Here is a 16068-nt window from a genome sequence, read left to right as displayed (position 1 = left end):
TCATATATATTTCATTGATTATGTTCATGCATCAATCAATTATTTGTAACTAATTAAATATATTTATATTGTATACAATTAACTATTATATTCGTAGACGCATGTATCAATTCATTGAAATTACTTAAATATACATGTTTACATTAATTCGTTGCACTTAAATAACTATTATAGCCAATTAAATATATTCATGCATGATGATGAAACATATACTTAAATCTCAATATGAAAATAAAACAATTCATGACATCTAACCATGTCTTTTCTTCTAAAAGGCATCGCAAAATCATCCATGAATGATCAAATGCGTAAAGCATTACAAACTTCATATTTTAGTAAATTACCATAATATTTATAATTGTAATATTTATGAATTATTAATTTAGAGTTTTAATGGGACCTAATATTTATAAAGGAATTTTCTGAAAAATTATTATCTTATTATCTTATCGAATTTGATGATTTTTTACAAAGGCCCAAGTCGGGACCGGAAGATTTTATTATTTTAGAGAGTTTATTAATTTATAGAGTATTAATTTATGGAGGTTTTACTGTATGTTCCTTTTTGTGCAGTAGGTGCCACTAGATTTTGCCCACCCTTTTCTCTTTTCTCTCTTTCAACAAAATCTGTCCCCTCAGAAAAGATACTGAATGACCGATTAGGCATCCAAGATCGTGTTGCTATAACTAACCAACAAACACGACTTCGTCTGTTCTGTCAGCATCATCACAAGACAGTATGTGTCAATATCTGATTCAGAGAAAGAGAAAGTGATGTGAGAGAAAAGAAAAAATGATACCCAAAAAAGAAAAAAGAATTTTTTTATATATATTAAATAAAATAAAATTACAACAAGATTTAAAAATAAAAAATGCAGTTGGTCTGAATAAAGAATGAAACAGGATCTTGTCAATGCAACTGTGCTTGTTAATATGCATTTTGAATATTGAGAAATGTGACAAAGATACGTACATTATGTTATGGCATTCAGCTTCAGAAATGTGCATAACGAAATCCGTTTCTCATCTTTAAAACAGGACAGGAAATCGAAACTAGGATGCAAGAAATAACATCAACTGATTGTGTGAGAGGCGGAATAAATTTTGTCTTTTTATTCTTTTAATTAGAAGGGGAAGAGGAGGCGGAATATCTGGAGTTTTGGTACTCTTATTGCGGTTTTGAGGGTCTTGAACATTATTTGCGACGGCTTCTACTTTTAGAGGAGTGACTGTTGTAAGAAAATTAGCTCTTCTTGTCCTGACAATCTCTACGTCCACGATTTGGGACTTGTGTTTGATACAGAGAACTTTCTGGACATATTTACTGCAAATGGGCTGAGTTTTTAGTTGGGAGCATATCACTGTGGAAAGCCCAGCATTGTCCTAACAATGTTGAATCCAAGAATCCATGTCCAACCAAACATGGACTAGGTTTCACCCATTGTCACTTCACTCAGAATGGACGCGTTCTCATTTACATTCCGGCCTATTTACAAGAACAAAGCAATGTCCAGGAACTAAAAATGAACATATATATACAACAAAACTCACACATTAAATAACCGATTCCAACGTTACTACCGACAAATACCCTCCAAGAAACGACAGCCTCATTTTCATCACCATATCCACTTATACAACTAGGTTCACGGGCTTGAGGTGATTAACAACAGAATCTGCAAGTGAAACAAAGTGGGAGAAATGGGAAAAACACATCATGTATTGGCTATACCATATCCCGCACAGGGCCATGTGATTCCCCTGATGGAGGTTGCTCAGTGTTTAGCCAACAATGGAATCAGAGTCACATTTGTGAACACTGATTTCAATCACGGACGGGTTCTCAGGGCGCTGACGGGGAACGTACATGAACTCATTAGTTTGGTTTCAGTTTCAGACGGATTAGAGTCCGATGAAGACAGAAATGACCATGGAAAGTTAGCTGAAGCAATAACCAAGGACATGCCGGGGAAGCTGGAGGCTCTTGTTGAGAAGATGAATGGAACGGAAGGTGATGGAATCACATGTGTTCTTACTGACTGTTATTTGGCAGGGGCAATGCAGGTTGCAGAAAAGTTCTGCATCAAGAAAGCTGCATTCTTGCCGTCTTCCGTGGCCCTGTTGGCCTCAGTGATCAGCGCGGAGAAATTGGTTGATGATGGGATCATTGACGCTGATGGTAAGTGTATATTTGTCTACTTCAAAGGATTCGGTCTCAGGATCAGAAACAGATGAAGTATGTGTCAGTAAAAAATCAAGATATTAAGACTAAGCAAACTGCATTTACACTCAGAAATACACGTTTGTGTGTGTGTGTGTGTGTTGATCAAGCAGTATATGATTTGTTCAAAATCTTCTCCAACAGGAACACCCTTGAAGAACGAGTTGATTCGGCTGTCTCCATCCATGCCTGCAATGACCCCAATGAACTTTGCATGGACATGCTTCCCTGATCCCATGCGGAAGATTATCTTCAATGTTATCATAGAAAACAACAAATCAGCAAAACTAGCAGAGTGGCTAATTTGCAACACGTCTCAACATTTGGAGCCCGGAGCCCTCACTTTCATCCCCAATTGTACGCCAATAGGCCCACTGCTCGCTAGCAGCCGCATTGGGAAATCAGCAGGCTACTTCTGGCCCGAAGACTCCACTTGCCTGGCATGGTTGGACCAACAGCCAAACAATTCTGTCCTGTACGTTGCATTCGGGAGCTTCACCATTTTTGACCAAGTTCAGTTCCAAGAACTGGCATTAGGCCTGGAACTCACCAACAGGCCGTTCCTGTGGGTCGTAAGGCAAGACATAATTAAAGATATTGATGAGGCGTACCCGGTGGGATTCAAGGAACGAGTAAAGAATCGTGGGAAAATCATCAATTGGGCACCTCAACAACAGGTCTTATCCCACCCTTCTGTTGCCTGTTTCTTGAGCCATTGCGGCTGGAACTCTACCGTTGAGTGTGTAAGCAGTGGGGTCCCTCTCCTGTGCTGGCCTTATTTCGCCGACCAGTTCCTTAACCAGACATACATTGTCGATCATTGGGAAGTTGGACTAGGCTTGGACAAAGATGAAAGTGGAATCATCAGACAGGATGAGATCAAGCACAAGGTGGAACAACTCTTGACTGATAAAAGTTACAAAACTAAGGCATTGGACCTTCAGGCTAAGACGACAGCTTGTGCCGGAGGAGGAGGGGAGTCTCAGAAGAACTTCCATAAGTTCATAGATTGGATCAAAGAAAAGCACTAGTCCCTTTTGAAAGCAGAGTTGAATCCTCCTCTGCATGTATAGATCATGGACAAATTTGTGCTAAGACAGTAAGATCACATTAGCTTGAAATCTTGGGCTGTCACTTTATCAGCACTGATCCTTTCAGCAATGTTTTAAATCTTTAAGTAGCGGCATGTTGCTCCTATGTATCTATAATGAATAATTTTTCACGTTTTAAAAAATATATAATAAATAAGAGTAATATATATATATATATATATCAGTATATTACGTTAAAAAAAAAAAAAGAAAGTAAGAAAAGAAAATTAATTTTAAGTTAATATAAGATTTATAAAATTAAATAAGTTAGTTATCTTATAATTGAAGAGTATTTTTAGTTTAACAAAAAGTTGGTACAATAATATCATTCACCGTCGTTTATGAGTGCAACATTGGTTTGTTTTTTATATTCGGATAGATAACTAAAACATTTCGAAATTTTAGCCATAAATTAGTTTATAACTCTTGCAGCTATTATACATAGCCTATCAACTAGAGGCTGAGATTGAAGAAGCCATGGCCCTGTTGGATTGAAGCGGCCCAGAAGCTATTATGTTAAAGGCCCAAATACCTGGTTAGCTACTTGTGCCGAGATGGATTAGGCTGATGGGCCAGAGTGGAATCCGCCCAAAGCTCTATGTTTTCTTGAAAATGGTAAAATTAGATTTAATATAGAAAAATAAATTATTGGGGAAAAGTGCTCAAGTCATATGAACAAATTCAAGGTTATAGATTTGTGTCCCATCAGGCAGGTGATATTTATTTTATTTTATATGTATTATTATAATTTATTTATCATTATTACTCATACTGATGTATTAGTTGAATTGAGGTATTATTTAGTATATCGGAATGAATTATTATAATTTATGATAAATTATATTGACATCTCCTTAGATTAGGCAAAATTACACAAACACCCCTTATCTTTTATAAAATTACAACTACACCCCTAAAGGGTGTTAGTGTAATATTTTTTAAGAGGTGTAAAATTATAGCTACACCACCTCAGAGGTTTTAGTGTAATATTTTTTAGAAAATATTTGTGTAAATTTTACCTTCAACCAGGGGTATAGTTGTAATTATAATTATAACTTTAGGAGATATCGCTATAATTTTATAAAAATATAAAAAATATTTATATATTTTAACTTCATCTTAAAAGATGTCAATATAGTTTACCCTATAATTTATTTTACAAAGCAAGAAGACTCATTTTAGCAAGTATACATTCTTGAATGATACTCAACTAAAAGAAAGGGGCCAATCCTAATCCACGAAAATTGTTTCCTCATTTTTTTTTTCTATGAATTTAAATATATTAACCGTTATAGCACGTCGTCCCTACGTGCATATGATAAATAATTATTTATATTTTAAAATATATTATAAATAAGAATAATAGATATAAACCAACATCATTTGAAAATTAATAAAATAAAACTAGTTTAAGGATATTATCAATACAAAAGAAAATTAGTGTGTGGAATTTTCATATTAATATAGATGAAAAGAAAAATTTGAGTAGAGATGGTTCAATATATAAGGATATTTTTGTAATTTTAAAAATTAATATTACATTGTAAGTAATCGCTATTTGTGAGGGAAAATAAAATTTTCATCCGTATATAATATAGATAAGGATTTTTGTTAATTAAAAAAATCCTCCAATGATTTTGGTTCCAAGATTTTAGAGGGTGGTGGAGGGGTTCTTTTGGGCAGTAATTTCTGTGGGACAGAATTACCAAAAATGGTTAAGATGGTTTTCCGGTGTGGGATTGTTGAATTGGAGTCGATTGAAAATGACGGATTACAAGTGGGTACAATGACTTGAACTCAAACAAGACATGCAACCTTTGTAACTACAGAGTTGTTCGCCTTCCTCAATAACATCAACAAATGTTGTCTTAATCGATGTGTTACTAATTTTCATAACTTTTTATTTTCAAACGATATTTCTCCATCTGAATTTAAATTCATATCAATTTTTTGAATTTAAATTGTATTTGAATCGAAAAAATTGAAATCATGGATCTCAAATCATTCATAATTAATTCTCTGAATATCTCTGGACAATTCTAAATATAACGGATTTCAAATTTCTTTCAAATGGAGTCATTTGAAATCCTTATTTTAAATTTAAATTCATCAATCCAAACACACTCTTAATAAAAAAATATATCTTTATTTAAATTTGTGCGACGTATTTAGGTAAATATATATACATGAGTGGAATATAAAATAAATCATTAATTTAAAAGAAAAAAGAAAGTGTAAAAAGCGTTATCTTAATGAAAAGACGTGGGAAATCAAGAAAGGAGCGAGTGTCGTGCGATTTCGCATAAGACAACAGAGTGAAGAGTTGCACCCACCAATCGAATGCACAAAGTACTATTGTCGCATGTCCGACAAAACAACTTTGCTCCCACCTTTATTTATCAAAAATAAAATAAATATAAAAAAATCAAGAAAAAAAAGGAATAATAAATAATAATTGGATGGAATTCGGTCAAATTAATTAATGAATTATATAGTAAGATATTTATTAATATATTTTAAAAATCGATCGTTATTTATTTTCTAAACAAATAAAAATAATAATAAAAGTAAAAAATAAATAAATATAGGAAGTGGAGACCGAAAAACAAAAGGAATAAAGCGAAGTTAAAAGGAGAGGAATTGGAGGGTGATGAGTACTTAGTACTGAGCAGTTGATGGATGATGAGCCCAAAAAAGCTTGTCATTTCACATCCATTTTTTCCTACAATACCAACAATCTCCCTTCCCCTCTCCATTTTTATTTTCGATAAAATTTGATTCACTACAGTTAAACTTAAAAATTAATTCAATATATTAATATTTATAAATTAGTTAATATTTTATTTAAAAAAAAACAACTGATAAAGTCAAATCGAATATGAGCATTTTTAATTTTCAATATGTTTATAAGGGTATTTTAGAGAAACGAAATATTCGAAGGATATTTTGATAATTTTACAAAATAATAACTTTTTTGCCACCAAATACACTATAACTTCCCCCATTGTTATTTTAAATATGGTCCACGACCAATTTGGTAGGCCCAGCTCATAACTTCCCAAACCTCTTCACTTGGAAGGTTCAGCCCATTCCACCTCTTGGTTCATTTATTGGCTCAGTCCACACTCTCAACCTAGCCCACTCACCCGACCTGATGTGTTTTATGTTTTATATTCCTCTCTTTTGCAAAACCCTAACCCTAATCCATTTCCATTGTCTCCTCGTTTTCTTTCAATGAGTCTCTCTCCTTCTTCTGGTTTTTTCTCTCCGCCAATTTCTATCTCTCTCTCTCTTCTCGATTTCTTCCTCCATTGTCTCTATCTCTCTCCAGAAATAAGTGTCTCTGACTCAAATATCTAAGCTCTACCTCTATAAATATCTCTGGTGGTTCTCTAATAAAGAATAACCTCTGAACAAGATATCTTCTTCTTCTCTTGCTCCGATTAAAAGTTTTTTGTGAATTCTTTCCTAGGAGAAAATTTGAAGTGGTTATGAGTGGTCCTTTGTGGACTGACCTTGGTGGTTTTGTTTCGATTTTTGAGCAATCGAGAAGAGGTTTTCAGCCTTACTGGCTGTGGGCTATCATCTCCGAATCTGGCTCTCTGAACCAACCTCTTTACTGATTCCGTTTTTGTCTGTTACTATTTATAAATCTATAAATAATAATATATATATTCTATTATTCTAGGTCTGTATAGTTTTATTAATAATATTGTATATTCATCTGTAATATAAGGGTTTTCGTAACCCAACATTCTCTGTAATAGTTGAAATAGAGCTTAATCGTTCGGGCTCACTGTCGATGGTTACATCCAATACTTATATTTTTTATATTTGACTCTCGAACACTCTACATTATTAATGTTAATTCTTTTTTATATATTTATTTTTGGCTACATAATCTAAAATTAGCAGGCGATTAGAACAGAAAAAAAATTTAAAAAAAAAAAAAAACCAAATGCATGGGCAGCGAGAACCTTTTGGAAAATATGTGTCCAGATTTAGCAGCTACCCTACCTTTTTGCGCTATGCTTTGCTTTTTCCCATATGGATAAAAATGTAATTCCACAGCCCCTGTAAAGTTTTGCAAACCAAAGCTTTGTGATTTTTAAGTAATCATGAGATTACATTCTCTATGTAAAAATTAAATAAATTACAAGAACTACTTTAATGATTTGTAATTACTTTACTTTCACAGCCAAAAAAGTATAATATATATATATATATAATATGATTTAAGTGATTTTGATTGATCATTATCATTATTTTAATCAACGTGCATATGACGGTATATTTGGATTGATGAATTTTAAATTATTCTATGAAGATTTAAATTCATCAACTCTAATTATGACTATATTTTTTTAAATATCAAAGAATTTAAAATTTATTTTTAAAATATTAACATTTAATTCAAATTTATTAATTTAAATATAGTCGGGTAAAATATCTGACATGCCGTGAAAAGTACAAAAGGTACTTACACAACAATAATAAATAAATAAAAAGTATAGAGACTAGGACAACATTTTAATTTTTGAATAATATAATATTGTTAATGGGGAATGGATTAGAATGAAATAATAATAATAATAATGATAATGGTGAATCTTCAATTTTGGATGGGGCGAATGAGTTGGAAAACAACTTTCCTCCAAACAAATTGACTACGGAGATTACACTGCAATTATTTAATTATCTTAATGCGGTCACGTGACACAGTCACACGTGGCTCACATGCCGGATTAATTGAGTTAATCCCCGGAAAAACCACATGCCAACATGTGCTACATATATATAATTAACTTCCAAATTTTCATACTTATAAATACTAATCCGTGATTAACATTTTCTTAATTATATTACTCATGAGTCATCATCTTCCCAAATCCAGCTACGTGTTATGTGGCTAAGTTGTGTGACATGATATTCTACTTTTATAATTTGAGAAAGTCGGTGAAGTATTTAAAAATAAATATGAAAAAAATAATTTAATATTTTATAATTTTAAAAATAAGTTGCAAAAATTCTTTCTTGTGATTTTTGATTTAAACTAATTTAATTTAATGAATTTAAAAGGAGAAATTGTAAATTAAAAATAATTCTTTAAGTAGAAAACTGATACGAAATAACTTACAGTTTAAACGATTGGAAAGGGCGCTGAAAATGTGTGATTGCATGAAGCTCTAATGTAAATAATATTTTGGTATTTTTGTCAGGTTTTATTAAGGGAAAACTTAGGTAGAATTATATTATTGATAAAATGAATGATAAAGTAGATATGATAGTTAAATTATTATGGGTAATTAAGAAATATATATATGATGTCTAGAAAAGGAAGGAAGGAGGGAGGAAGGGGGGGGGGGGGGTTCCCTACTGCATGTGCTCTCCATGTGCATCCTCCCTTTTCTTCATTTCTCTCTCTCTCTATATATATATACATACTTATGTGTGTGTATATATATTTGTTTTTCCATTTGTGCCCTTTGGGTGGCCCATTCCCACATTCACATGTGCCCTTTTGGGAGGCCACAACACCTCTCAAGAAACACTACCACCTCTCTCACAAAGGCACAGACACCCCCCTTTATGAGTGGAATGACAAGAATGCCCTTCAATTTTCCCTAATATAAATGGGTGAGCTTTTGTCACCATGGGGAAAGGTGTCTCACTAATTCTATGATCATGAGCCCCCCACCCTTTTCTTTTTTTTTTTGCCCTCTTGAATCATTTAGATTTTCAGCTCTCATGTTGAATAGTTATGGGTTTTTGTTGTGTTGCACAAAAAGTGGTTGCATGTGGGATTAATTACTTGCAAGAATGGCTCTTATGGATATAATTAGTTTGGTATTTATGAGACATGTAATAATAATTATAGTTTGTTGTTTGACGATATTTTTTCATTTGATACTGTTATAATTTATTAGAGTCGCGACCGTCAAGTAAAATGATAGTTGGAGTGGAACGAATCGTGTCTTCTCTAAATGCAGAACTGTTTATGGTTATAGCATCAATTTATAACTCGACTATGATACGTAATGCTGATCAAACTAATTACATATCCAGACGAAAAACATTCCATTTGTGGGATTTATTTCATAAAATTGAGATAAGAGAACTGAAATGAAGGATGATTGATTTTAGAAATCCAAGAACAAGGTTTTGGCATTGATTCTAGGGATGCAATCTGGCTGGAGAAATTTGCATGAAAAAGTGCAACTGCAAAACAGTTTTCCAACTTGGATTTTGATTGTGAAAAGGGTTGGCAAATGGTGTACAAGTATTGATTGTGCAGGGGTATTTTGGGAATAATAGGTTAGAGGGAGGGGTACAGTACAGGAGTCTCACATGCGCCATTGCAGATGGCAGGCTTTCTCTCTGTAAAATCTCGCATTGCTCGCAAGATGTGCCCTCTTCCCGCTATAACCATTTTTCAAGTGAGATACGAAAATCGTGTCGTCTTCTGCACTCGATGTTACATAAACACCCCTACAAACATCAAAAATATCTTTTGCCTGCCCTAGTTCCAAATCCGGTTCCCCTCATCCCCAATAGCATAATCCTCCTCAATTTCATATCCCAATTAATAACTCAAAATAAAGACGACTTTAGTGATATGACAATAGAAATATAGTGTAACCAAGATCGGAAAATCTGATCTAAAACATACTTGTGAATATTCCGATATCTTCGTAAAAAAAAATAAATTCAGATAAATCGTACTCTATTGAAACACAACGAATAATGAACGTGAATGGAGAATATCCAAAAATGGCATATTCCAATTTTGATAAACCTATAATTCTATAAGCGTTTTCCATATCATGGGTACTTGTATCGAATATGTTTATTAAATTTACCGTTAGTTCTAGATAATTAGTTCAAAAGAATATGCGATCTCGATTAATAATAAATATTGTTTACTATGAATTAGAATTAATACTCCCTTGATTCGAAAATGTAAATGATAGATAAGCAATAAATCAAAAGATCGGATTATTTCATATGGTATAATAATTAATTATTTAGTTACGCTTAAAAAATATTTATAATATAATAAATATGAAAGCTTGAAAATTTATGAATTATAATAAATGAATACAAACGAAACTCCAAATTATACTATTAATAATTAATGATGTATCAATTAAAAAAAAAAAACAGGAAGAGTTAATTTATTTGAAATTTTTAGATATTTGGAAAAGCGAGAAATGGCAAAGTCGTAGTTCCTCCACAAACTAGTGGGCACTAGTCCGTACCCCTCTTACTTATACCCCTCATAACGCCATTCCTGTGAATCATCCGTTACACCGTCACCCCGTATTCCCTCCTCCACCAACTCTCCTCCTCCTCCGCCGCCGCCGGAATGGGTTCAAAGCCAAGAGCCTCAGGGCCCACCGCTCTTAGAAGGCTGAGGAGAAGATCATCAAACTCCAAGAGAAGGCCAGCTGAAGCGTGCATTGGGGGCGGCGCGGCGTCGTCGGTTTCCGAGAAGTTGGAGGCACTCCGCAGCCTCATTCCGTCGCAAGACGCAGAGATAAAGGCGGAGCAGCTGTTTAAAGAAACCGCGGACTACATCGTGCTTCTGAAAACTCAGGTTCTTGTTCTGCAGAAACTGGTGGATTTCTACGGGGCTCAACCTCAACACAATCCAGATGCGGTATAAAAGGAAAATACTCACCCAACCAGGCAAATGGAGAAGAAGAAGATGAAGATTGTTGTGATTTCTATTGATATTTTTTGTTTATGTAGGTAATTAGTACAGATTTAGTTAATTAGTTTTGATGGCGAGAAATGTATGCTTCTGCTATATATATATATATAATTATATATAGACCACCAAGTAGAGATTTAGTATCAGCAATCTTCTCATATTCTTCCCCAATATCTTCAAATCTTCAATTCCTCATCTCTCTCTCTCTCTCTCTGTCTGTCACACACACACACATGTATGTATGTTTTTGTGTGTGTTGAAAATGGTGTAATTCTATTTTGTTTTGGATTCAGATTTCTCAGAGTCACAGTTAAGAGTTGTGAAGGGGGGAGGGAGGGTAGAACTTAGAAGCGTGTTCCCGTTTTCGATGACAAAAGCGTCACTGTCTCAGTGTGCAACAGGCAGGGCCAGCAGAGCAGAGCAGAGGGTGAGTCGAGTGAGAGCACGCAGCTGCCAGCAGGCAGCAGGCAGCAGGCAGCAGGAGCAGGGCGGACCAAGGAATTTTCATCCTTGCCCAAATAAAATAATAAATAGAAAATATGTATACTATGTATATGTGGAGTAGAGAGAGTAGTAATTTTCACATGATATCTGAATGAAACAGACAGGACTGCCACCATACCATACCATGTGTAATTGAGTCCACATGCCATGTTCATCTTGAAAAATTATTGTTGGAATCAGGTAAGTATATTGTACTTATTATAAAATTGATCATTTTTCTTGAATCGTGCGCAAATACAATGCACTTGCTATTTAATTAGTTTAAATTCAATCAAATCAAATCTAAATTAAAATTTCACGATTCATCTCCCTCCTCGTGCACTTTCCTCGTTTCTTTTCCCTCTCCTAATTAATTTGAGATTGCATTTGCATAAAAAGATTTAAAATTCTTATATTTTTTTCAATTTCATAATGATTAATATTATCATTTCATTTTTCCAGTCTTAAATTTCATTAAATGGGGAAAATCCTCCATATTTTAGTGCAAGATATTTAAATAATTTCAGAGTGGTCAATTCTTGTAAACATATGATCTCATCGAATATTTATTTAACTGAAAATTTAGGTCACCAGGAAAAAGGTTTAGCCCATCTTCAATAAGAATGATGGGCCATCAGAGGTTTCACAATCTGGGCCGACTATTTGGTTCATCATAGCCCATTTGCATATATTACGGAGAGAGAGCCCAAAGATGACACTTTCACTCGCCTTTTTCTCTTTGTTTGAGATCTCCTACATTGATGGCAGCGGATTGCGTTCAAAATAACTCGAAAATAGTTTTTTTTTTGTTTAGTTTTTATTTTTGAATTATTTACATTAAATTAATTTTCTCACTTCTACAAATTATTGATAAAATTGTACACATTAAGTTATTTTTATTAAATAATTTAATGTTTACTTTTATTTTCGCACATTCTCAATTTTCACTATTCCTTAACTTGCAACTTTATATATAATTTATTACATTTACATTTCTGCTATACTAATTTTTTATTGTGTTGATAATATTTTAAATATATATATTTTTTAAATTTGATTTTTATTTATAATAAATTTTAAAATATAAAAAATATTTATCATATTTATATAGAAACAACGTACTACAACTGACTAGTATGAAAAAAAAAAAAGAAAAGAAAAAGGGTTGTGAAGGTTGGCATCATTATTTATTTATTTTTAATTTTTTTCATGTCTTGTGCTAATACTCAAAAGTCAAGAATCTATGAATGAAGTAGATGTCAATAAATTAAGTCCATTTAATTTTATAAAGATGAAAAATTAGAAAGTCAATGAATATGATTATTATTTCTTGAATATGACCATAAACAATTAATTGATGCACAAATTGTGTCATCATTGCTTTTCAAAAGACCATTCAAATAATTTTATTTCCACTACAAATATAATTATACCCCTCAATATAAAAAGTTTGTGCTTATTAATTGATATTATAAGTATATTTACCATCAATTATGGTGGTTCAGAACATTGAACATTGTTACACCAACGATTCATATAATCAGATATTTATTTTAAAAGACAATAATTCAGCTATAGAGACACTAATTCGTAAACATGACTTAAGTGCAACTCTTTCTTACGGACATACGGATTGATATATTTTAGTTTTGTCTACCAAAATTAAATATATATATATATATATATGTAAGAAAACTCAATTCCTTTCATGAAAAGAAAAATGTGGGGGTATTATTGGAACTTTGAATAAGAAAAATTACACTATTGTATTTTCATAGGATTCTAATAGAAAATTTATACTTTTAATTAATGGGCCACTAATTAATGCTTTGTCCTAATACTTTTTTTTTTTTTTTAATAATTGAAATATTTGTCCTATTGCTATTCCTATAACAATTGTCAAAAGCTTATGTCAATTTCCACATATTTTAAATTTTTTTTTAAAGAAAGGGTTGTTGGGAACATGGGACCCACAGAAACCTCATCCAAATCATGATTTAATGTATCGCGTCACAGCGAATTCCAGCACCTCGCTCGCTTTCTCTCTCATCTTAATTTTCTTTTGTAGATTTTTTCTTCTTTGTCGACTAATCAGCAACGTATGATCCCCGGACTCAAGGTTCTGTATATATTCTCTTCTTTCTTCTTTTCCACTGAATTAATTTTCATTGATTCCTGAATGGTATACATTTTTTTTTTTTTTATAATTTTTACCTTTTCTGGGAATTTAATTTTAGTACTCATTAGGGTTTGATTCGTTTTCTTAAGCAATTGGTTTTTGGGTTTTAGTTTTGATAGGTTTTTTGTCTTTCTGTTTTCGTATTGACTGGATGATGTGACGATGGATTGATTAGTATTTTATTGTATCTTTTGTTCTGTAGTTACGGAGAAATCATTTGGCTGGGTTGGTTTGTTTGTCTGATTTTCCCCCCTTTTTCTGGAGATTTGCTCTTAGATTTACCTTTTTTGCTCGTTCTAGTTGTTTTAGAGTGAATGTTTTTGTTGTGTTATTCTAATTTGGGCTTTTGTTGTAAAGAAGTTTTTGGCGTGTGATATAAAATTGTTAGTCAAGTGTGTTGTTTTGGCATGATTTGGGTGTGATCTGAATCTTTTGTGTTGCATGAGTTGATCTTCAAATTGTCATCTTCTTGCAATTCTGATGGTGTGTTAATATCTGAAATGGAAGTATATATACTCGGATTGCATGGTAAGAGAACTTAATAAAGGGGAGTTATAGGTCATGATACGTCTTTGTTGAAGTGTGTGGTTTGATATGTTGATGAAGATATTGTTGTATTAGTGGTGCTTGAGATGTTGGAACCTAGTACGCAGTGCTGTAATTAGGATTTTAAGATCTTTTCTGTGCTTCTGTAATCCTAAAAAATGTGAAATACAAATCATAATCTTTTCTAATCTTGTTCTCAAGAATAGATCAGTAGGTTTCATTTAGTTATGGTTATACATGCTACATATTAGGGGATTCACATAGTAAACCACTCTATATATGTATGGCATCTGACATTCAATTGTCTTATTGTTTTCAGGAACCAATATGAATTAATTACCCGTAAACCATATACTGCTGCCAAAGTTGTTGAATTTAAGATTTTTGCCATTTGAAGTGTATAATATGCTGTGAAGATGTCATGCGAGGAAATTTTGAAGGCTGTTTTCCCTCATCTAGAAGGCAGAGACCTGGCAACATGTATGTTAGTCTGTAAGCAGTGGCTAGAGATTGCTCAAGATGATTACTTTTGGAAATGCTTATGTGCAAAGAAATGGCCATCAATTTGCAAGCAGCCTTCCCCTCCCACTTTGTCTTATCAGAAACTATTTAAAACCTTCTATAAACGCCAACAGACTAGAACCCTTCTTCCACCAAGGCTATCCTTCAATGATTTGGAGTTTTACATCGACATTTGGACTGAAGAAAAGCTGATGTTTTCAGAAGTGGTGCCGGGGCCTGTTCTTAAGAAGGGAACTTGGACTCCGCCAACTGGAATTTGTGACGTTCTTAGGTTTCACTTGGCAAGTCCTGATTACAAGATGACATTGCCTATGCAACCAAGGTTTAATATTCCTCTGGGCCAGACTGTTAGCGTCTCTGTGCTTGTAGGTCGAAAGGATTCCAAAAAAGTTGCTTGCATAATAAACAAATCTGTTTTTGATTATATAGATCGCTCCACATATCGGGCCCTGGCATTTGACTACCTTGACTTTTCACCTGCACACCCTTTTGTGTCTGGTATAAGGGCGTGGATCTCCTTGCTTTTTATGGACCATGGTAATGAGGGGGTCATTGATGTGTTCGGGATTGAATTGGATTTCTGTGATGCTGCCAACTCGGAGGACCAGGTTTTGTGGCTCCTTGACATGCTTGATTGGAAGTGAAGTATCAACCCATGTCAAACGTGGGAATCAGTTTCTGCCAAATGGCCAAGGTTACCTATTTGGTGTAGCTCTCATTTAGAACAGAACTTTTATGTATATTCTCTCTGTGTCAATATTATGGATAGTTCTTCGATTTGTTTCCATGAATAATTGTGCAAATTTGGCATTAAGCTCTGATAGAAATGTTTTCCTTTTGTGATTTTCTTTGGATTGTGTATAACAGAATGGCTTTCCCATCTGTACTAGTACAATGCTTTACGTCGGGAAAATGACCTTTGTGGTTCCCGTTGTGCAGTACTTATGTAATGTTCATTTATCTGGTCTTAATCTGTAGAGTCATGAATGCTCTAACAACGTGAGGGAGAACGGAATCTATGATATAGCAGATATTTAGTCATGCTGTTAATGACGGCCAGCGCCACAGATTGATTGAAGTTAGGCTCACATCTTTCTTCAGGCTACAATGGGAGTTTCTCTCGTTTTTAAGGTTTCCAAGAGTAATGTTAGTTATTTAGGGATGCATCGCTTGTGGAATTTTTTCGTTCACGTGTGTGTTTGTGAGAAATAAATTTCGAACACATTTCATGCTCTAAAGAAACATATCACATAACTTATAATCTTTTCATTTTGTTATTTAACTAACATTTTTTACCACAATCATTAGGTTT

At 33.4% G+C, this 16068-nt stretch overlaps 3 protein-coding genes across 4 annotated transcripts; all 3 read left to right on the top strand.

Annotated features, from left to right (window-relative positions):
• On the top strand, positions 1600–3434 carry LOC105177321 (UDP-glycosyltransferase 83A1). Its single transcript, XM_011100438.2, has 2 exons — positions 1600–2179; positions 2366–3434. The coding sequence occupies exons 1-2, from the start codon at positions 1702–1704 to the stop codon at positions 3250–3252; spliced, it is 1365 nt and encodes a 454-aa protein (XP_011098740.1). The 5' UTR covers positions 1600–1701; the 3' UTR covers positions 3253–3434.
• Positions 10679–11091, top strand: LOC105177360. The gene is made up of 2 exons (XM_011100481.1): positions 10679–10972; positions 11065–11091. The coding sequence occupies exons 1-2, from the start codon at positions 10679–10681 to the stop codon at positions 11089–11091; spliced, it is 321 nt and encodes a 106-aa protein (XP_011098783.1).
• On the top strand, positions 13513–15751 carry LOC105177320 (F-box protein At5g39250). Of its 2 annotated transcripts, none has more exons than XM_011100436.2 (2): positions 13513–13628; positions 14554–15751. In XM_011100436.2, exon 2 carries the CDS (start codon positions 14651–14653, stop codon positions 15398–15400), a length of 750 nt encoding a protein of 249 aa, XP_011098738.1. In that variant the 5' UTR covers positions 13513–13628; positions 14554–14650; the 3' UTR covers positions 15401–15751. The 2 variants fall into 2 exon arrangements, with proteins under 2 accessions (XP_011098738.1, XP_011098739.1); XM_011100437.2 differs by lacking the exon at positions 13513–13628 and adding an exon at positions 13638–13691.

Source organism: Sesamum indicum, linkage group LG15 (genome assembly GCF_000512975.1).
Source record: "Sesamum indicum cultivar Zhongzhi No. 13 linkage group LG15, S_indicum_v1.0, whole genome shotgun sequence".
NCBI classification, from domain to species: Eukaryota; Viridiplantae; Streptophyta; class Magnoliopsida; order Lamiales; family Pedaliaceae; genus Sesamum; species Sesamum indicum.
This window is presented reverse-complemented; position numbering and strand designations above follow the sequence as displayed.